Source organism: Populus alba, chromosome 3, assembly GCF_005239225.2.
Source record: "Populus alba chromosome 3, ASM523922v2, whole genome shotgun sequence".
Lineage (NCBI taxonomy): Eukaryota > Viridiplantae > Streptophyta > Magnoliopsida > Malpighiales > Salicaceae > Populus > Populus alba.
In genome coordinates this window covers 11,764,144-11,785,918 of record NC_133286.1, presented here as the reverse complement: position 1 = coordinate 11,785,918, position 21,775 = coordinate 11,764,144, and the positions used below count along the sequence as shown (strand labels likewise).

At 33.5% G+C, this 21,775-nt stretch overlaps 3 protein-coding genes across 5 annotated transcripts; 2 read left to right on the top strand and 1 right to left on the bottom strand.

Annotated features, from left to right (window-relative positions):
* Positions 1-870: 870 nt before the first annotated feature.
* On the bottom strand, positions 871-6,922 carry LOC118062933 (protein arginine N-methyltransferase 1.6). Its single transcript, XM_035076824.2, has 14 exons — positions 6,442-6,922; positions 6,151-6,373; positions 5,770-5,895; positions 4,699-4,863; positions 4,499-4,617; positions 4,349-4,428; positions 3,394-3,659; positions 3,076-3,309; positions 2,770-2,843; positions 2,558-2,651; positions 2,320-2,469; positions 2,140-2,214; positions 1,356-1,452; positions 871-1,136 (listed from the first exon to the last, which is right to left on the bottom strand). Exons 1-14 carry the CDS (start codon positions 6,813-6,815, stop codon positions 982-984), a joined length of 2,232 nt encoding a protein of 743 aa, XP_034932715.1. The 5' UTR covers positions 6,816-6,922; the 3' UTR covers positions 871-981.
* A 1,413-nt stretch (positions 6,923-8,335) lies between these two features.
* LOC118062932 (bifunctional adenosine 5'-phosphosulfate phosphorylase/adenylylsulfatase HINT4) lies at positions 8,336-10,358 on the top strand. 3 transcript variants are annotated; one of them, XM_073408005.1, is made up of 6 exons: positions 8,336-8,492; positions 8,618-8,664; positions 9,307-9,383; positions 9,505-9,571; positions 9,871-9,948; positions 10,058-10,358. In XM_073408005.1, exons 1-6 carry the CDS (start codon positions 8,418-8,420, stop codon positions 10,080-10,082), a joined length of 369 nt encoding a protein of 122 aa, XP_073264106.1. In that variant the 5' UTR covers positions 8,336-8,417; the 3' UTR covers positions 10,083-10,358. The 3 variants fall into 3 exon arrangements, with proteins under 3 accessions (XP_073264106.1, XP_034932713.1, XP_034932714.1); XM_035076822.2 differs by having other exon boundaries at positions 8,337-8,492; positions 10,069-10,358; XM_035076823.2 differs by lacking the exon at positions 9,307-9,383 and having other exon boundaries at positions 8,338-8,492; positions 10,069-10,358.
* A 6,285-nt stretch (positions 10,359-16,643) lies between these two features.
* Positions 16,644-18,564, top strand: LOC118062931 (probable aspartyl protease At4g16563). Its single transcript, XM_035076821.2, has one exon. It carries the CDS (start codon positions 16,839-16,841, stop codon positions 18,327-18,329), a length of 1,491 nt encoding a protein of 496 aa, XP_034932712.1. The 5' UTR covers positions 16,644-16,838; the 3' UTR covers positions 18,330-18,564.
* Positions 18,565-21,775: the final 3,211 nt, after the last annotated feature.

The window sequence follows — 21,775 nt, the reverse complement described above, 5'->3', positions numbered from 1 at the left end:
TTGTAATTTAGTAAATCACCATGAGCATAGTTTTGAGCTTTAGACAGAATACATATGATACTTGATTCCAGGTGAATCAGCCGTCTGCTGGGACGATAATAATATGTTTTTGTTTTGACAAGTCTGCCTTGTGTCAGCCTTGGAAATACTAATTCTAGTGTGACAATGCTTCGGGTAGCAAGTATAGTAAAAAATGTATTGTTTTTAAAAAATAAAAAACCATAGTTTTCAGACTCAGCCCGGTCCAAGGCTTGGGTTCTGTGTTTTGACTGGGTCACCGGGTCACTTGGATTAATTTTTTTAAAAAAAAATTAAAACGACGTCGTTTTAGTAAAAAAAACAAAAGTTAATGGATTGTAACTAGGTTGTAGACCGGGTCTTATCGGGTTTTTTTTTCTATTTTTTCTTCAACCAGATCCAGTTTTAGTCTCGGATCGGCCAGGTTGTGGGTCAATTCACCGGGTTAGGCCAGATTTCAAAACTATAAATTAAACTAAAAGAAAATAAATATTGACATGCTGATTTAAAAATTGAAGGGTAAGACGAAAAAATTCTAGGAGAGAATAATTTGAACTTTCAAGTTAATCAGGTTTTTTAAATAACTTTTTATATATATATATGAAATTACAAAAAAAATCACCTCCTTGTAATTTCTCACTTTTAACGACATTAAAGTCATTCTATGCAAATAAAAAGCAAAATATGCTTATGCTTTTTATCCTCTATCAATTTTAAAGTGTCCAAAAGGTTTTTTTAAAAATAATTTTACCCAAGTATTAGCCCGTGAGGTTTTAAAAACATAGATACCATCAAAAGTGCATTTGTCCAGGGGAACATTGTTTTTTTTTTAAAAAAGGAGAGTTGCAAGACTTGAACCCGAAACCTCTTCTTTTCTTCTTTAATTTCAAGGAAAAATCACAGCAAGACCTCTCGTCAACTAAATTGTTCATCACATACTGGATTCCTTGGAGCAAACAATTTTTATGACCAAACATGTTTTACAGCGAGTTCACCGCTTGATGGATCGAAGGATGCTTCTAATAGTGTAGAACAACAGTTACCCGTGCTCGATCCACGACCTCCAACTTCCACAGGCTGTGACAGAAGCTTCACTCCTTGCTTCCAATATCTCTCATCTAATGCATGTATAACACAGATGAGTTAATGCTAGACAAAAGGGCTTCCAATTACTCTTGACAACTAACAAATGTTGCTTTTAACTCTTCAGAAAGGTAGCAATGCAAAAATAAAAAATTACAGAACACAGAAGATTGTCAAACAAATACAACTTAAAGCAGGCATGCTAGGTAGGAAAGCTTTGATTGAACCATCTACTGTGAAGAATAAAATTATACCTGGCCCTGTAGTTAGCACAACAGAATTCTTCGCATCCATCACCCAATCAATCCAAAGCACAAATCCATGGCACATCCCTTGCTCAGTAAATTCAACCTGCGGTGAGCACTCTTTTTCAGGATAAAATAGTAGAATACTGAATTCCACAGATAAAATATAGCCATAGGAATTGCCATGCAATGTTCAGCTCAAAAAATCTTTACTAATAAATAATCACTACTGTTACATCATAGACATCGACAGAAGTATTTAATTTGTCTGTATTGCTTAGTAAATATTTCCGGTGAACGAAAATTGTAAGATGACAATCACTTCTAGTTCGCAAATTATATAGACAATTGTGTATCTAATGCACATAACATGAGCTCAAATTAATTAATAAAATTCAAAGACCATGTTCTAGTAACATGTAATGGGGAAAAAAAAACATGCACAGATAACCCTCGGCAGGCTACATTAGTTTACAACATTACTGTTCACATCATTTCATGCCAATGATCTAAGGATACCTCAACATGCAATTAACCCATTCTCATCTATTGCACAACTAGATTGGATTAAAAACCTTAGCTTACAAATTTCATGTGTATGTGGAAAAAATTAACCAAAGGAGAAGCACATTCACATAAAACCACAATGAGATTAGAGAACAAACCAGCTCCTAGAATAGGGAATAATGTCTAGGAACTTGGATCCAAGGAAACGGACAACCAAATCCCAACAATAATGTCCCTGATGTTCGCTGTTACAGAAAAATGACAATGGGAGGTGCGGATTTATTACCTGGGCTTTTCCATAGCATGGACCAATAGATTTTGACAAATCAAATTCCATGATGGTAAACGTCTCACTAAGTTCCTAAGAAATTCCAATAGAATCATATCAATACAATGATGCTAACATATTCTGGAAAAGAATACAATACAATGTTCTTGTAGGCATAAATTTATGTATATCAGTTACCTTAGTCTCCCCACACTGCCATATAAAGAAAGGCAGAAGTGGACCCTCTAGTGGTGCGGGTAAGTCACCACAGGCTCCTAAGGTGTTATTTACAATTGAATGGTCAAAGTCTTCTATCTTGCTTAAGCAACGATGACTTTTCCAAAGATCCTGTACAGAAGGTATCCGATACCAGTTCCATCACTAGCCAAATACCAGGTTCAAACAACTAAAAATAACAAGACTGTTTTTCTCTTACTGGAAGGGACATCGCACAAGCCTTCAGCGTTGCTTTACAGGGCATTACTAACACATCTTCAGCAAGGACAGAGTCAAGCATAGTCCGTTCCTTCCTAAATTCCAAATCCATTACAAGAAAAAAGGCATCATATAAATTACTTGAATAGATGATGTGCGTTGATACTATAACATATTTGTTCTACTAATGCAATGCTCCATATTAGAGTATACCAAAACCGAAAGTTTTGCCATGGAAGCATCCCATCGTTTCCATAATAGTATGGTTCTCCAATCAATAGATCAACCTGCAAACAGAACACATAAAACTCAAATTGTTAAAGTCCATTTTGCAGTTGATCAAAAGCAAATCTAAGTAAAATACTCTAGCTTAGTTGTCGAGTAAGAGCTTGCACAGCTACAGGACTTAAAAAGGAAAAGACAAGCACAACAACAATATTCATACAGAACCTCAAAAATTACAAACTGAGAAAGTAAAAGCAATATGTGAAATGTCAATTAGTAACAAAACTAAGATACCTTCTTCTGCTTAGTATCATTCAGAGTCAAGTATTTCTTCTTTTGAAAAACTTCTATACGATCTGCTGTGATGCCATTAGCATCAGCAACTGCCTTCAAATACTGCACACCCCTCTCTCGCAACCCAGGAAACAGAGCTATCACATTTGAAGTTTTTGAGAGATGAGCTACAAGAAGTGATAAGAAAACACTATCATCCGCAACAACACATAGTGGGTGAACTCTTGCCTGCAACTGCAAAATGCAACTCGCATTTTAAAAATGAAACGCACTGAAAATGACTCCAGAGAGAGAGAGAGTGAGCCAGAGAGCTCGTACCAAATTCTTCAAAGCTGTTAACATGCAAGACCTCCATTTCCTGTCTCCATAGATTGCAATTCTTTCAGGACACAATGTGAGGTGAGAATCTCCAGCAATGGAATCACATTCCCTAATCTCAGTGGCTTGGGTTGCAAGATTATATGAGACACTCGTATCAGAATGAACAGCATGTAAATGAACCTCTTCACCCTTGGATATGGGTATACCTTCCCCTGGAATGAACCACACACACTGTTTCCAGTGGTCACACCAATTTCCAGTATCTAGTGAAGCATTAAATCAACTTCATTAGAATAATCAGAACAAATGGTGATGTTCCAGCACAAATCTAAAAAAATTGGTACAAGTTTCAAAATGTTTCTTGTCTATTCCTTGAAATTCTTAGGTATAGATGGATATCTAATATTCTCAAGAGCATATCTGAATAGGAACAACAATGAACAGCTCACTTAAATTACCTTCTCATAACATACTTTTTTCATGAGTTAGGTTACAAAACAATTTGCAAAGGAGATAATATTTATTCAGAATATTGCTCCTATCTGCTGCAATTTAGAAGTCTTGACATTGATCTTGTCTGTTACAATTTAGAAGTCTCAGGCACTGATTGATATCAAAAGTCCCACTTTTCCATACCTCAGGAACAGTCCATAGGAATTTATTTATTTTTCATTATAGACAACTTCTATAGCTCATTCTTAGCTATTTCACTTAATTGAAGTTGCCACAAGATTGCAAACTTTCACTATTGATATAAAAGTACTACCTAGTCAGCAAATCATGATCGACTGCTGTTCTATTTGCAAAAACATCCATAAAACATTGTCAGTCATTTAAACCCTTTCTTCATTGAATCGCTCAACTTCCTTCCAGGGATGCAGTATGTGCATGGTTATAGCACTTTAGAGCGGAATAAAAAGTGCCCAAGAAGAGAAAGGCATCTGGAACTTACATGTGGCTATTGGTGAAGTTATCCATCTAGGAGCAGTGGAATAAAAGATTGTCCCTTCCGAATCAAGCTGAAGAATCCACCTGAACAAACATAAATACAAATTTCATAGCTATCCGAAACATGTGACATAAACAATAGAGATAGGCTTACCATGATACTACAGCATGAATTCTACCATCATTAGTTGCCTTGATGAGCAATTTAGAGTCCCCTTGGCTGTCTGGCCGTTTCCAAAAGTCAAACTCAAAAATTTTGAAGGGTTCTGACAGCTGAATGAATCCTAAATTGAGCGACAATTAAAGAAATTTTCCTCTTGAAGAAGTCAGAAGGATAGTGACCAATGTCATTACCAGATTTATCTCTTTTGATATTGCATCACAATGCATGGGATGTTGTTTTGCTTGGACACGTAAAATTGTGTCCAAGCCAGCTGGAACAAGATGAATGCCGTCTGAGGCTTCTTCCTCATTATTAGATAGATCATGCAGCTTCCACAGGAACGTGCTTTCAACCAACTTGAAAAGGAAAAACAATACACTAGTGTGAGCTTTGATATCATAATGAGGATCAATTTTCAACCAAAAGATGAATAAATTGAAAAATAAACAAGTCAAGTTTATTGAATAAAAGGCCAATTGAAAAGCAGGGAAAAAAAACTTTTGAGGCGTGACAAGAAAACAACTCAAGGAATAAACATGGGTCAAATAATACAAAACAGGTTGGTACAGCAACTATCAGCAAAAGAAAATCACTTTATAGCCTAATTTTGATCTAGCCTAGGCCATTCAGCTAAACTTAGTAGCGTAAAAAGCAAAATATCAAAAATTTTCCAGGGTTCAGTGGAGGGAACATTATATCAATTTAACTAGAAACCCTTCCTCTATATTAATGGCTATATTTATCCTTCTCTAACGGATATGTAAATGGCCAGATTTCAAGTTTCCAGTAGATCCACTGTATAATGAATAAGTCAGCCGCCCAAGAATTTACTCCCACCCATGCACAGAAAAGTTAAAGCAAATTATTCCAGACTTTAGTGAAGCCTAAAGAAACGTATTCACATTCTGATTATGTGACTAATTTCTGTTGAGTTTTCAAAGGTGCCAATGGATACTAATTGCTCTAACAGTTGAGGAAGAAAGATTTGAAAGGTTTTTGGTCACTTAACACCACATATAACAAATTTAGTGTCAATTATTATTACTCAGAACCCTCAGCAGGAACATTGAGTTTTATACTGTCCCCCATTGTATGAGGAAAAGGCCATAGCCACATAGGCAAAATATGAGAATATGAACATTAGATGCTAAAAAGCAACAATTGACATGTAATGTAACATCTTCAAAGAGAAAATAAAGTGTCAAGAATACTTCCAGAATAAAAGAAAAAGAAACCGAACAGTAGATGGTCTATGCAAACACCTGGCCATAAGTCGTAGCTCGATACGGCACAGTCAGTGGATTGTCCACCAGCAGCATGTCATGTGCATGCTGTAGAGTCGGTATCAACCCTTCACCCAATAACTCTGAGTCTAGTATCTCACTAACCTGCAATCAAGTCAGAAACAAACTTCATAAGTAAGCAATTCCATAAGCTTAAACTACCAACAACTCACCAAGCCCAAACTATGACTTTAGAACCCTACTTTTGAAATGACAAATAACTTAGCAGTCACCTAACCACAAAACAATCAACTATTCGATAGCATTGGTGTTATGTTAGACAACTTTACCAGGTAAACAAGCGTTATAACACCCGAGAAGAAACGAATGTGCACGAAGAATACGAATTACTATACTTACAAGAACATCTGCTCTTGAAGGAATATCGACACCAACTTGGAGTTCATCAGAGCGTTTGTTAAAAATCTTAACATTCTTTCCCATGCCATTTAAATTCAATACTTTTCTCATTAATTTCACCATAGGAAGGTATGACTCACACGCTGTTACCATCCCCTTCTTGCTATCATCGCATGTCCCCATTGCTCTTGCTGCCATCATTGACAGCAGCCCTGTTCCAGCCCTGCCGCCATAAAAATTGTATATTAGTAGTAGAAGTAATTGTAATTGTAATTTAAAATATTGATGTACCCGATGTCTAAGACGTGGCAAGGTTTGGTTATGGTCTTGTCAATGGCTTCACGGAATGCTCTGTTTCTAGTATCGTCATTGAGCATGTCCAAATACGAGGTCGTGGCTAGAAGTGCATTGCTGGAACTCTTAAAAGTTTCTTCTTCTTCTTTGTTTCCGTCTTCGATGATGACCCATTCAGAGTTACCAGTGAGCGGGTCGAGTTTGAGCTGGAAGACGCGCTGAATCGAGTCAGAGCTCATGGGTCGGGTTTGTGTTGGAGTTGGAGTGGAAGTGAAGCGGGTGAATAGTGAGTGAGGAGTGAGAGTCAAGCGAGTTGAGCAACGTAGAGGGAGAGAGGGGATTGTTAGGGTTTTGGAAAGCAGGGGAATCATAAGGAAAAGGCTACTGGATTGAGTGGTGGCATGGTATGAGTTGCTTACGGCGTGGAAGAGTAAAGGCTTGCCTTTTGCCTACTGAGGTTTTAGGTGTTCCCAAAAGTCAAAATGCTGTTTTCTGGAGTATCTTATCTATTAATTAGACTAATTGCCCTTAACTTTATTTTAATTGCCGTAATTTCCCAGAGATTACAAAGTTTTAATGGTTGCTTCGGGCTCTAATTAGTAATTATTAGTAAGTTATTTGAAGTTGTATTATTATGGGTTGAAGTAGAGGTGAGTAAAAAAATTAAAAAAAAAATCAATTAAATTAAGAAATTTTTTAAAAAATAATAACTAAAAAACCCTAACCCAAACAAAAAAAACCAGAAAAAAAACTAAGCAAAACTGAAAAAAATTATGCCAAAACCGGTTTTTGTTCTAAAAACCAAATCAAAACTGGTAAGTTTGAACTGGTTTCATTTCAGTTTTATTTTTTAAAAAATTTAATTTGGTTATTTTTTTATAAAAAATAAATTGAATTGAAAATAATTACTTCTAAATTGATTTTTTTCTTCTTCTCATGTTTCTCTTCTCCAAATGAGATTTTTGAAATTAGATCAATCATTGATAAAATTCAGGATTAAGGGTACAAAATATGCTTCTATATGGATTCTCTAATTGCTAATTATGCATATTTTATTAATTAAATTAATTTTAAATTTATTATTCAAATTAGCTCTTTAAATCATATAGCTTGAGTTTTGAAAATACTTTTTTTCTTCAATTTTAAATTTTTGAGAGGATGGATAAATCACTCGTTTATATAAAATTAATTTTAAATTATAATTATAATAAATTATATATAAAAGGTTAAAATTTCCTTCCAAATGACAATGTCATTGTCATTGAAATTTACATGTTGTAAAGGAAAATTTGATAAGTTATTTTTAAGAATTATTTAGCTAAGCAGTTAAACAATGTTTTGTTATTTTTTGAATTTTTTCTTGAAATTAATTTATTTTTTATGTTTTTTGAATTTTTTGATACTCTATATCTAAAAATAAAATTTTTAATAATAATAATAATAATAATAATAAAATAATAATTTAATAAATTTCTAAATAAAACACAATCTTTATCATGGTACATACACCCTTTTAGGCACCGTTTGGCAGTGAGGTTATACTTGCGTTTTACCCAAATTTGAATTATTTTTTTTGGTTAAAATTGAGTTCGGTTTGTACTTTTTGGATCGTTTTGATGTGCTGATGTCAAAAATGATTTTTAAAAAATAAAAAAATATCATTGGCATGTATTTCAACACGAAAAGCTATTTGAAAAGCAACCACTATCACACTACCAAACACGCTCTTAATCATCTATTGTCAACAGCAGTCTCATGTCCAATTTCAAATCACAACAAGGATGAAATGTAACCATTCCCTCATCAAAATGAAGATGCAGTGTAATAAGTAAAACAATAGAGCCACCTGTGTAATAAAAACAAATTAAGTTGACTTTACGAAAGTCTTTTTTTCTTTTCCTTTCTTTTATGAAGTCTGAAATCTTAATTTTCGGAAATTCTGATAAATTGCGTGCGATAGCGGGGGTGGGCAAATGGAGGGAGCGACCGCATCATGTATCTTCTGCCAGATTGCCACCAAATCCGCTTCCACTACTCTCCTTCACTCTGTTCGTTTCTATCTCTCAAACTTCTGTTTGGTTCTGTTGCGGCCGTTTTTTCTCTCAGCAACCTAACGGGTCATTTCCGAAATATTTAATTAGAGGTTTTTTTTTTTTTTTTTTCCCTGTTGCAGGATGACAAGGTGGTCGCGTTTCAAGATATCAACCCTTCTGCTTTCAGGTTTGCCAACATCATTTTCTCTGGTTTTTTCCTCAAATTACATGATAACGTCATGCATAGGTTTTAGCTTTCTCTAATTTAAATCAGGGTTGGATTGAATCCAATAATATCATAATGGGGAAAATTATCCAATCTTTAACGGGAGGTCACCTTTTATTTTATAATTCTGGCTGCTTAAGATTTAATCATTATGATATGTTTATTTTTTGTGCTCGTAATCTCTTGATTGATGGATGCAAACATGGGCATTCATATGAAATGATGATATAGCAAACTAGTAGGAGTCCTGATCTCGGACAGACAGCGCAAGGGGATTCTAAACCTTTTAAATTCCAGATTGACTTTACTGGCGTTGTGTTTATGAAACTTTGTTTTGGTTGTCGTTTGGTTTTAAAGACAGTTTCTTTTGTTGAAGCGTGTTTTTTTTATCAAATACAAAGTTAATGCCAAACACATTAAACACAGGAGACATGTGTTTGTTCTATAGCAAGTATCTATCTTGTTTCTTTCAGTAGTTCTTTTAGCGTTGTTTGGGGTGATCTTGTATGAGTGTTTGGTGCCAATTTGTCTCCTCACTTACTCTTCTTGCTAAATTCTTTTAATATTTTCGTAAAATGTTCCTTTGGGTTTGCCTCATGGTAGGCATTTCTTGGTGATTCCTGTGGAGCACATTCCAACTGTCAATGATCTCCAGAAGAGAGATGAAGATTATTCTTTGGGTAAAGAACATTCAATACAGCAGTTCATTAGACTGAACTTCGAAGTTTGAGCTAGCGCATGATATATTCTTTTGTCACTTGTCTCGTGGCTAACCAATGGTTACCTATCTGTATTTTCTAGTAAATCACATGTTGAATGTGGGGAAAACACTACTACACCAAGATGCACCTCAGTCAAAGGATTACAGGTACTGGTCCATGCATGAAAGCACCTATGCCGTGATTTATATGTTTTTGGTCTGATTTATGTGTGGTGACCAATGCATAATTTAGATGATTTGTTAATTTACATTTGAGTGTAGCTATGAGCAACAAATGAAGTAGTGGCCCTGAGTAGAAAAAGTTTTTGAAGAAATGCCAAGGGAGTCATAAGCATGCATCATACTTTAAATAAAACATGCCAGATTACTATGAAGCTCGTTTACTTTGCACTGAAACTTTACTCCAAGAACAAGTTTAATTAAGAAATTATTTTTCTGTATGACAGATTTGGCTTTCATCGGCCTCCATTTAACAGTGTTGACCATCTACACCTCCATTGTTTGGCATTACCTTTCATACCCAGGTAAGCAATTTGATGATGTTTGGCAAGTACTGAAAGCTTGAATTATTCTCTTAATTATCTTTTCATACATTAATTGCCCATTAAAATGAAGAGATCTTAACTCATGAAGAGATTGGACAGATGGAAACATGTAAAATACATGTCTTTAGGACACCATGGGTTTGTTGAAGCTGAGCAGCTGCTGGAGAAAATAAAGCCTTCATAGGCATTCACTCCTTAGGTGGGTGGCTTGGTTTCTATGCTTTGTTCTGTCTAATGTCATTAACATTGTTTTTATAATATTGGTTGTTGATATCCAAGACCAATTAAACTCTTGCTTTCCCAAAAACCTTAAATACATTCTTTAATGTTCAAATTTAATCCAGACCTGCTATATGATTTTCAGTGTTGCATGTGAATCATGCATGTAAGGTCTTGTCTCAGATTCTAACAGCATAATCTACAACACCTTCATGGATAATCCTGTTTCGGGTATGAATAACAATATATGCTAATGTCAAACCATGTATCTCGTGTAATGAGATCAAAAACAGCTTGAAATGGCATTTTAAGTGTTCATATTCATGGTTAAATCTTGTAGAGATCGTGACTTTCAGTATTTTAGTGAGTAATGATAAAGGCACAGTGATCCATTTTTGGGTCCTGTAATAATCCAGAGTAGGAGTTCGCATTGGAAAGTAAGTGGAGCAGGAGCAATTAAACATGCATGCATACATTTTGGTATCCTTTTTCCCCCTCTTGATGGAGATTAGTGAATGGTTGGAAATTAGTTGGCGTGGCTCTTATGGAGCAGTAAATGGCATTTCTTACTGTTACAGTTAATTCAAACTGTATTTTTGGGCGTCATCATGCAGATAACTGGGCACATGAATCAGTTCATCAATATTTGTTAATTAAAATATCCGCCATGACACTGCCCAAAACTCTAAAAGACATGGAAAAATCACTTTGCACCCACATGCAAAAAACTGCTCATTGTTATAATGAAATTATTTTTTTGCCCTTCAAAGAAAAAATAATATGCATGCCTTTTTCTATGGTCCATTAGATAAAATGACTAAAATACTCCTGAAGTTAAAAAAAACAAAATTAAAGCTGTTGATAGATGGTGTTTGTCTTTTCTGTTTTATAAATAAGAAAAAGATGTTTTTACTTTTGAAGTCAAGAAAAAATAATTTGTGCGTGCAGGGGTATTTTTCTTTCGTTGAGGTTTTTTTGTTATTTCTAGATTTATGGAGGATATTTTGGTCTTTTTATATTGAATAATTAATTTTTTAAATTCAAAACGTTAATTGCATGCTTTACATTCGTTGGTCAATGGGAGGTGCCCATATATTTTAAGTGGTGTGTGCGATGCTTCTAAAATGAGTGTTTTGTTGCTGGTGGATTTTATTTTTATTTTGTTTAATTAAAATATCCCTATGGCATTGCCCAAAACTCTAAAAGACATGGATAAATCACTTTACACCCACATGCAAAAAACTGGTCATTGTTATAATGAAATTGTTTTTTGGCCCTTCAAAGAAAAAATAATATGCATGTCTTTTTCTAGAGTCCATTAGTTATTTTTAAAATGACTAAAATACTCTTTTAAGTTAAAATAAATAAATAAAGTTGTTGATAGATGGTGTTTGTCTTTTTTGTTTTATAAATACAGAAAAAAGATGTTTTCACTTTCGGAATGAAGAAAAAATAATTCGCGTGTGCAGGGGTTTTTTTCTTTCATAGAGGTTATTTTTATAGAGGATACTTTGTTTTTTTTTTTTTTTTTTTATGTTGAACAATTAAATTTTAAATTTAAAAAGTTGTCGCGTGCTTTATACATGCTAATGCATAGGAGGTGTCTGCATATTTGCGATGCTGGTGGTTTTTTTTTTTTTTTTTTTCTCTCTCCCCTCAAAAAATATATATTAATCTTCTTTGTTTTTAGTATTTTAATTTCAGTTTTTATTTTTTATTTTTATTTATAGTTAATTTATTAAAATTTTGTTTGTTTTCAAATAAATCCTTCAATTCAAATATGTCATATATTATTTTTTTGAATTTAGTTAGTATTTTTAAAATTTAAAATTTTTATTTATTGATAATTTATTAAAATTTTGTTTGTTTTCAATTAAATCCTTCAATTCAAACATGTCATATATATATATATATATATATATATATATTTTTTTTTTTAATTTAGTTATTATTCTTTTGATTTCTATTTTTTTCCTTGATTTTTTTTTGTTAAAGTTTTATTGGTTTTCAATTTCATACTTCAATTAAAATTTATGGTGTATTGTTTTTTTTTTTTTTTTTTGTTATAGTTTCTTTTCTTTTTAATTTAACCCTTCATTTAAAATTTTTTTATTACCTTTTATTTTTAATTTTTAATTTTGAATTTGAATTTTTTTTTAACACCTGGAATTTTTTTTATATAAAAAAAATGTGTTGAAAAACGTTTGCATTTAGCCGCTGCGGAGCATTGTTGAAATGACTAATTTCCTCTAATATGAGAATTCTCTGGCAGTCTGTAGTAAATGGTTTTTGCCTTTAATGGTGGTTAGAAGTCACGGTCGCTTGTGAGTCCGAATATAAATTATTTTGATAATCCTAGAGGTTGCGCTCAAAATATGTGGCGTCGTTTCAACAAAATTGAAATGTTTTACGAGTGACAGTGCATTTTGCTTGGATTGGTTGGACCTTTTTCATCATCAACCAGTCTCCGTTTTACGCTGTTGCTCTATGGATAGGAGTGGCAAGCAAGTCTAGTAGAACCCCAATCTGCCCCTGTTTTCATTTATTTGTTAGCAAGCTTCAAATGTAGAGCTGTTAATGCTCTATGCTTTGATTGGTTGGTGACCAGAGCCCTTTCCAAAGTTCTCTGTGGTCAAATAAAAAAAATAAAAAATTAAAGAGCCTGCGATGAAGACTTTTATTCATGTTTCTGTGTGTGATTGAACTTCAATTCACCATCAATTTTGTCAATCCCATTGTAGAGTTTTTTTTCGTTTTTTCCTTTTCCTTTTTTAGATGTTTCTTGTGGGTGACTGGGTTGAGGTTAAATGAGAGTAACCTTCCCCGATCTAGGTACTTAGAAGTTGTTTGGAAACATGTTTTTTAAAAATTAAAAAAACAAATTTTTTTATCTAAATTTTTTTTTTTATATGTTTTTGTACTGTTTAAAATTTTTTAAACAATTAAAAAAATATTATTTTAATATATTTCTAAAAAAAAAACTTTAAAAATCAACAGCTAGTGCAATGTTTTTTTATCAAACAACTTCGGCTTTGGCCCTGTAATCATTGGTTTAGTTTCTCTTTTCCTTATCTTTTAATGTCTGTGTTAGGTACTCAATTTTCAACCCATACCTTTTTATTTATTTATTATTATTATTAGTATTATTTTGTAAATCATGATTAGTGAACAAAAATAATGTAGAGGAAGCTAAGCCCTTTATCTTTTAGGTTGGTTCCACTACACAGAATGTGACAAAACGACACATTTTAAGATAGGTGTACCTTCCATTATGTCAACATACTTTAGACAAATATGTACAATAAAGCCACCATTAAGTCTGGGGTACCTTTGTTCGATATATCCTTCTGACCAGAGAAAAGAAATATTTAGCCAATTTAAAACAAAATCATGCTTATAAATAGAATCATGGACATCATTACTATACAGCTAGGTAGCTAGGAAACAGGTCGATATTTGTTTAGGAAGGGATTTTTTTTTTTTTTTGAACTTCGAACTTTAAAGGCGACGTTTGATAAGGACTTCGAGCAGCTGGCTCTCACCAAATCACAATGGACTTTGGTCATCGAAGTATGGTGCCAATAATGTTTTTTTATTTTTAAATTATTTTTGATATCAGCAAAACGATAGAAAGTACAAACCAAACAAAAAAAAAAAAAAAATTTAAAATTATCAAAAAGCCGTTTGTACCAAACGCCCTTGCTTGGCTGATAGAGGAGTCGTCTCTTTCAAGCGTGGTTCATACATGGCCGTGGGTTCATATATAATAATGATTTTAAAGGAATAGTATCGACTGTTAGTCATTTTCGAAGTTTGATTGGTAAATACCCTAGCTAGGTTTCCCATCCTCCATAGCCCTAACAACCTTCTCGTGGCTTCTTCTGGCTCACCGGGAAAATAATCGAACTCGAGATGCCCTGCTCCTCGATGCTCAACTCTCCCTTTTTTCCTCTATTTTTCGACATCAAAGAGTAAATTTAGATTTGAGTGACAATAGAGATTAAATTTCATTTTAAATTCTAAGTTGGTTTTGTGCATTAAATGGAATAAATTATTTCAATTTCAATACACACACACACTCAAATTGATAGTTTTATGAAGACATTATTGCGACGTGTTTTGTGATTTGTTTAAACATTGGGTTGGCTTCAATGTCGGCAGTTAGGGTTTGGCAACCCTTCTTTTCAATCAATTAAGAATCTTTTTTTGGTATGGCAATTCAAAGCTTTCTTGAAAAAAAAAAAAGTTTTAAATTAAATTTTTTTATATATTTTTGGATTATTTTAAAAATATTAATATTTAAAATATTTTTTTTAAAAAAATATATTATTTTAATCATTTAAAAAAACTTTAAAATCAAGATTTACTATATTCTAGTCTATTGAGCTGGTCTAATCATTATACTTCAGCTTACATGATAACCCCTAATAGTCTATGAAATTATCTCTCTAATCCTTGCAAACGCCCTAATACTCGAATGTGTCTCCGACAGTCCTTCATAAGCTATTAGAGCGAAGAAGATCTTCGAGAGAAGGTTGATTGAAAAGCAATTCAACAACTTTATATTATACCTCTAATTCCTGAAATATACCAAAGTTGAGAGTTACACATGAACGTATATGAAAGTTTTGTAAAAATAATTAATTTTTTTTAAAAAAAAAACTTGTATTTCGTACATAATTCACTCTTGTGTACGTATCGTAGGTCTCATGTATCTAAGTAGATTCCGCGCGTGAAATCGAGGACAAGATTATATCGATGGTGATTCAATGGACTTGGTACGTCCAAGGTACATTCACAAGTTATAGGACAAAAATTCGGCAGAGTTATCCATACGCATGGGGGCCCACTTTTAACATCAAACAGGACCAAACAAAATCTCCACGCTCCTTCTTCGTACGTTGTGGTGAAACGGAAGAAATATCCGTGCAACATCGGGGAAGGATTTCGACCGGTTTTTTTTAATGAAAATTTAAAAAAAATAATAATTTTTTAAATTAATTTTTTTAGTAATTTAGATAATTTAATATTAAAAATAAAAAATATTTTAAAATATTTTTAATTTTAATTTTAATTTTAATTTTAATTTTAATATATTTTTAAATAAAAAACACTTAAAAAAATTAACACACCCGAGTCTTGCTGAAACTGGGTTGAGTTAGGTTGGAAAGGAACAGCTGTGATGGCTCCTTTCCACGTGAAGTCGTTGATGTTATTGCTGTTGCATTGAAGCCCGAAACCTATATATTAGACCCAACCTGTATATATTCATTAACAGATTAGTCCTCGACCTTCAAAATCTTGCTGTTTTCGCCCTATATTTTCTTTGGTCTTACATGTCCATCCCTGGTTAGTTTCCATGCCATGTAATTGAGCTTATTAAACTCACTATTATGAATTAAATGCTGGAAATACAATCTTGAAGCGCATGGCTTTAGAAAAAAGAAGAATTATCATTATTTATAGAAGTGATTATAATAAAGTAAATTATAAACCATGTTATGCAATCAGTTTCTGTAATATTGTGGAGGCAGAAGCGGATAGAACATGCAAAGACAAAGAAAATCGGGGGGTAATTAGCAATATTTAGAAGATGGGGTACTTATTTGTTAATGACTATATAGGGTGGAAGCTGACTTGTAGTTATTGAGAGGAGAAAAAAGTCAAAAAGTCTTCTTAGTACAACACTTAAATGTTACTCTAGGGCCCGGTTCAGTGCCTTAAGTTTGACTTCCCTTTTGAAAATTCAACTGTAGTTCAATATTTTTATTTTATTTTATATTCTTTACTGGGGATTTAAGGCTTTGATTGGTTTCTCTCTACCATGTCCTGTCCTCTGTATCAAGGTAATCCATTGTATTAATTAAAGATTAAGAAACTAATGATGCTTATCCTAACCAAAGATAAACTCCAGGCCAGGCCAAGACAAGGCACGGATAATACTTTGCTTCGGTTAGGTAAAGTGAAATCAAATCTTAGAATACTCTCAAACTCCACATTCTATATATTTAGATATTATTTAGCTTTGTGGTATGATATACGTTTTTTAAAAAATTTAATTTTTAATTTTAAATTGTTTTGATATGTTAATATTAAAAATATATTTTAAAAAATAAAAAAATATATTAATATATTTTTAAATTTTAAAAAAACTTTGAAAACAATAAAAAAAAAAAACTAACCACAATTCCAAGATGTATTTGAAAACACAGTTCAAACTATATTTTTTAAAAATTTTAATTTTTTTATTTAAAATATTTTTTTATATTTTTAAATAATTTTAATGTACTATATTAAAAATAATTTTAATATATTTTTAAATAAAAAATAATTTAAATCACCACCACACTGACAATCCCAAACAATATCTATTTTAATCTCCCGTAATTATCACTCTCTCACTCACTCTAATCTGTACACACACACACACACACACACACACACATACATTTAAGCAAGCCTCCCCCGCTGGCAACCCAAACTCCATTCATCCCCCAGAATCTTCCTCCTCTCCTCTACAACCTCAACCTCTTAAAGACTCCCCCCTCAGCCTTCTCTCTCCTGAATCGAATTCAAATTTCAACTCCATTTTCTGTCTCTATGCTCCTCCTCTCTTCTTAACAAAAAAAAAAACCCTAAGTAGTTAACTCATGGCAACTTCTCACTCTTTGTTGCTCTGTTTCATACTCTGTTTCACTCACATTTTTATCTCAACTTCGCAAACTCTCTTTCTGCCTTTAATTCACTCCCTCTCCAAAACCCAATTCACCTCCACGCACCACCTCCTCAAATCCACCTCCACCCGCTCAACCACCCGCTTCCACCACCACCACCACAACAAGAACAGCCACAACCATCGTCAAGTCTCCCTCCCTCTCTCTCCTGGTAGTGACTACACTCTCTCCTTCACTATCAACTCCCAACCCATCTCTCTCTATCTTGACACCGGAAGTGACCTTGTTTGGTTCCCATGCCAGCCTTTCGAATGCATTCTCTGTGAAGGCAAAGCTGAAAACGCCACTCTCGCTTCCATCCCACCACCAAAACTATCTAAAACTGCCACGCCAGTCTCTTGTAAATCGTCTGCATGTTCGGCTGTACACTCCAATCTCCCAAGCTCCGATCTTTGTGCTATTTCCAACTGCCCGTTAGAATCCATCGAAATATCTGATTGTCGAAAACATTCTTGCCCACAATTCTATTATGCTTATGGTGATGGCAGCCTGATAGCTCGCCTTTACCGCGACTCTATTAGGCTACCGTTAAGCAACCAAACCAACTTGATATTCAATAATTTCACATTTGGCTGTGCCCACACCACGCTTGCCGAGCCTATTGGGGTTGCTGGGTTTGGGCGGGGAGTCCTTTCGTTGCCTGCTCAGCTTGCTACATTATCTCCCCAACTTGGGAATCAATTCTCTTATTGTTTGGTGTCTCATTCGTTTGATTCAGACGGGGTTCGTCGACCGAGTCCACTCATTCTAGGAAGGTATGATCATGATGAGAAAGAGAGAAGGGTAAACGGTGTTAATAAGCCTAGTTTTGTGTATACTTCTATGCTTGATAATCCAAGACACCCTTATTTTTATTGTGTTGGGCTTGAGGGTATTTCTATTGGTAGAAAAAAAATTCCAGCGCCGGATTTTTTGAGGAAGGTTGATAGAGAGGGGAGTGGTGGGGTGGTGGTGGATTCGGGGACTACTTTCACTATGTTGCCGGCGAGTTTGTATGACTTCGTCGTGGCAGAGTTTGAGAACCGAGTTGGGCGAGTTAATGAGCGAGCTAGTGTTATTGAGGAAAATACCGGGTTGAGCCCGTGTTATTATTTTGATAATAACGCGGTGAATGTACCAAGGGTGGTGTTGCATTTTGTGGGGAATGGATCCAGTGTGGTACTGCCGAGGAGGAATTATTTCTATGAGTTCTTGGATGGTGGTGATGGGAAGGGGAAGAAGAGGAAGGTTGGTTGTTTGATGCTGATGAACGGTGGCGATGAGGCTGAGTTGAGTGGTGGGCCCGGGGCTACTTTGGGGAATTACCAGCAACAGGGGTTCGAGGTTGTTTATGATTTGGAGAACAGAAGGGTTGGGTTTGCAAGAAGGCATTGTGCATCTTTATGGGAAGCCTTGAACCAGAATTAACAAACCCTAAGAGGGTTTAGTACAGGTTTATTCCATATTTGCACTTCACTTTTTCGCTTCTGGCATTTCACTCAGTAATGTATAGTGAAATGTTTATAGCCTCGCACATAAAAAGGTGGATGTGAGAAGCAAAAAAATGAAGTGCAAATTAGTGCATAAAATAAAAAAAGCTTATATGTAAAATCAGAAGTGAAATAGAGGGGAAAATGTGTTAAAATAATATTTTTTTATTTTTAATTTATATTTATTATTAACATGATAAAAAACATAATAAAATAAATTTTTTTAAATCTCATAACTTGGTACAAGCGAGGTGTGTTTGGGTAGAAGGTGTGGTGGGTTTTTTCAAAGGTATAGTTAATTTTGCATCACATCTTTTAAAAGTAAATAATTACATGTTTTTATATAATTATTTAATTTAACTTTGGGGTGTATAGTTTAATTGATTAGATTTCGAGTTTGCTCTTTAGATGTTACCAATTTAAATCTCATGAATTTTAGGGTTAACTTCAAAGCTCGTTAGATTAGTTAAAATACACGCAAGCTGGCTTAAACATCTATGTTAATAAAAAAATATATTTTTTATTAAAAAAATTACCACATCTCTCATCGGATGGTATGTTTAGATCGAGCAATGCTTAATTGTACATTTATTCAGTAAGAGCTGGCAATGATGATGCACAAGTTTTTTTTCCAGAATTCCCCTTCTCAATCATCGTGTGTTCGTTGAAGCTCTTTAAATTTTAATTTCCCCAATCCGTAGGTACTGGTCATGGTACCCAGAATTCAATGAAGAAGTTTACTTTTCAGCCATTGGTAAAAAACATTTCATGAAGGCACGATATTTTGCAACCTCACTAGGGATAATTTAAGGTTCGGTTCAGTTTTTATTAAAAAAAAATAATCAAACTGAATTTAAAAAAAAAAAAAAATCGAAAGCCGGTTCGAACCGGCTAGTTTTGGTTCGGTTTGGTTTTTTAGGGAAAAAACCGGGTTGGCTTAATTTTTTGGTTTAGCTCGGTTTTTTTCGGTTTTGGCTCGGTTTTTCCGGTTTTGGCTTGGTTTTTTTCCGGTTTTTTCGGTTATTTTTTCGGTTCGATTCAATTTTATAAGCCTAAAACCGATACCAAATCGAATCAGTCAATTTTTTTAAAATTTTAATCAGTTTAATCGGTTTATTTACTCAATTTGATTTTTTCAATTATTTTTTTCTCAGTTTCTCGATTTTTTTCTCACTCCTGAACCTTACCCTCGCAGTAGCTCTTCTCGATGCTGTTTGATACTCAAGATTCGAGTCCCGAATTGGCTGCGCAACGTGGATTATCTTGTGCTTCTTATCTGAATGGCGGCCTCCTCGTGGATGTTTAGGTACGTTGAAGATTTCTGTTCTTTTTTATCTATCTGAATGGCGGCCTCCTCATGGTTGTGGTTAGGTACGTTGAAGCTATTTTTTCTGTTCTTTTTTATCGTAGTAGTAAAATACTATATAATTACCCGCGTTATGTTACCGCGGGTAAAATAATTTTCTTAAAAAATATATAAAAAATTTAGATATTGTTAAATATGTTTTTTAACCAAAATAATAGTTTTAACTTTATAAAGATTGATTTGATTTGATTATGTTGATTATTTTTATGTTGATTTAAAAATAAACGGATGACTTATAAAAATATAATTAACTAAAAAAATCAAGATAAAATTTTAAAAAAATATAAAAATAACAACATATTTTTAATATTAAATTAAGTTAATTTATCAAATCTGTTATTCAGGTCATGAGACTTTGATAGTCCTATAAAAAAATATAGTTATTAATCAGACTAATATTGAAGAATGGAATTGAAAACAAAAATTCAATAAAAAAATAAATCAGGTCAACATGGGTTAACCTATAAAATTCAGGTTATGAAACAATGTAACCTCATAAAAAGTAAATCGAAACAAATTATAAAGCTTAGTTCTCAATCAACTAAATGTTGAATGATGAAATTAAAAAAAAATCAATTAAAAAGTGACATAAAAAACCACCTGACCATATTACCAGGATAAACTCATAAAATGTAGATCAAAAAATAATTTATGAAGGCTAATTTTCAGTTAATCTAATATGGAATGATGAAATTGAAAATTCAATTAAAAAAAGGACAAAAAAGCTTGAGTTAAACAAACTAACCTACGATCCGGGTCATAAGACCATGATAATCTCATGAAAAAAAAATGAAGCCTAGTACCATAGTCTTGAAACCAGGCCCATCGGGTCGACCCGGGACCCGGGGTTGTAACCGGGTCGGGTTGAAGAAAAAATAGAATAACAAAAAACCCGATGTGACCTAGTTGACTCGGCAAGACCCGGTCAAAAACCCAGTTGTAACCCGTTGACTTTTGTGTTTTTTTTTTTACTAAAACGACGTCGTTTTGATTAAAAAAATTGACTCGCTCGACCCGGTGACCCGGTCAAAACCCAAAACTTGGGCCTTAGACTGGGCTGGGTCTGAAAACTATGCCTAGTACCTAATAAAACCAATGTTAAATGATTAAATTGAAAAAAAAAATGGCTCAAGTCAAATAGCAAAACTCAGGTCATGAGTCTGATATAACTTCATATTAAATAAATTATTAAGTTTAATTCTAAATCAGCTCAATGTTGAAAGATAAAATTAAAAAAAAAATCAATTAAAAAAAGGGCAAAAAAAATATGAGTCAACCTGGCTAGCCTGCAGAACTCACGACCCAGATTATGATATCATGATAACTTTATAGAAAAAAAATAAAAAAATAATTATAAAGTCTAATTCTCATTTAATTCAATGTTGAGAGATGAAGTTAGGAAAAAAATAAAAAATAACCCTAGTTAATATGGCTAACCCGCGAAACTCTATACACGAGTCATAAGACCATGGTAACTTCATAAAAAATAAATTAAAAAGACTATAAAGTTCAATACCTAGGAAACTAAATAATAAAATAAAAAAAAAAAATTAAAAAAAAAAAATCTTCAGAATTTTCTAGGCCCGAAGTGAAATATGCCTTTACATATCACTGTTTATTATTACAATAAAATGCAAAAAAAAAAAAAAAAAACTTTTTAGTATGTATTAATTTTTTTAATAGCAATGAATAATGAAATTGAAAGGATTTTTTTTTTCTTCTATCAAAATTAAAAAAAAATTGGATGCTTCTAGAGAGACTCAAAAGGTATGAAGCCAGAAACCGAGCAATAAGTTGAAGATTTTATTCATGCCTTGATGACAAATTTAACCCTTTGAAGTTTAGATATAATTATTCAACTTACAACGCGTCGAGTCTCTTTAAGAGGTCAATAGCGTGAACCCTCAGCCAAGAAATGCATAAAGTGATGGTGCGTGCAGCTGTCATCTGGTAGATATTGTGTGAATCTTTCTGTGACGACAGCACTCGAAATCCAATTTTACGCCATCTTCTCGGGT

Coding starts and splice junctions, on each gene's coding strand:
- LOC118062933 (XM_035076824.2), bottom strand. CDS start 6,815: ATGATTCCCCTGCTTTCCAAAACCCTAACAATCCCCTCTCTCCCTCTA. Junction 3,660..4,348: donor AACTTCACCAATAGCCACAT/GTAAGTTCCAGA, acceptor ATGCTTCACTAG/ATACTGGAAATTGGTGTGAC. Junction 3,310..3,393: donor TAACAGCTTTGAAGAATTTG/GTACGAGCTCTC, acceptor TGCATTTTGCAG/TTGCAGGCAAGAGTTCACCC.
- LOC118062932 (XM_035076822.2), top strand. CDS start 8,418: ATGGAGGGAGCGACCGCATCATGTATCTTCTGCCAGATTGCCACCAAA. Junction 8,665..9,306: donor ATCAACCCTTCTGCTTTCAG/GTTTGCCAACAT, acceptor GCCTCATGGTAG/GCATTTCTTGGTGATTCCTG. Junction 9,572..9,870: donor CCTCAGTCAAAGGATTACAG/GTACTGGTCCAT, acceptor TCTGTATGACAG/ATTTGGCTTTCATCGGCCTC.
- LOC118062931 (XM_035076821.2), top strand. CDS start 16,839: ATGGCAACTTCTCACTCTTTGTTGCTCTGTTTCATACTCTGTTTCACT.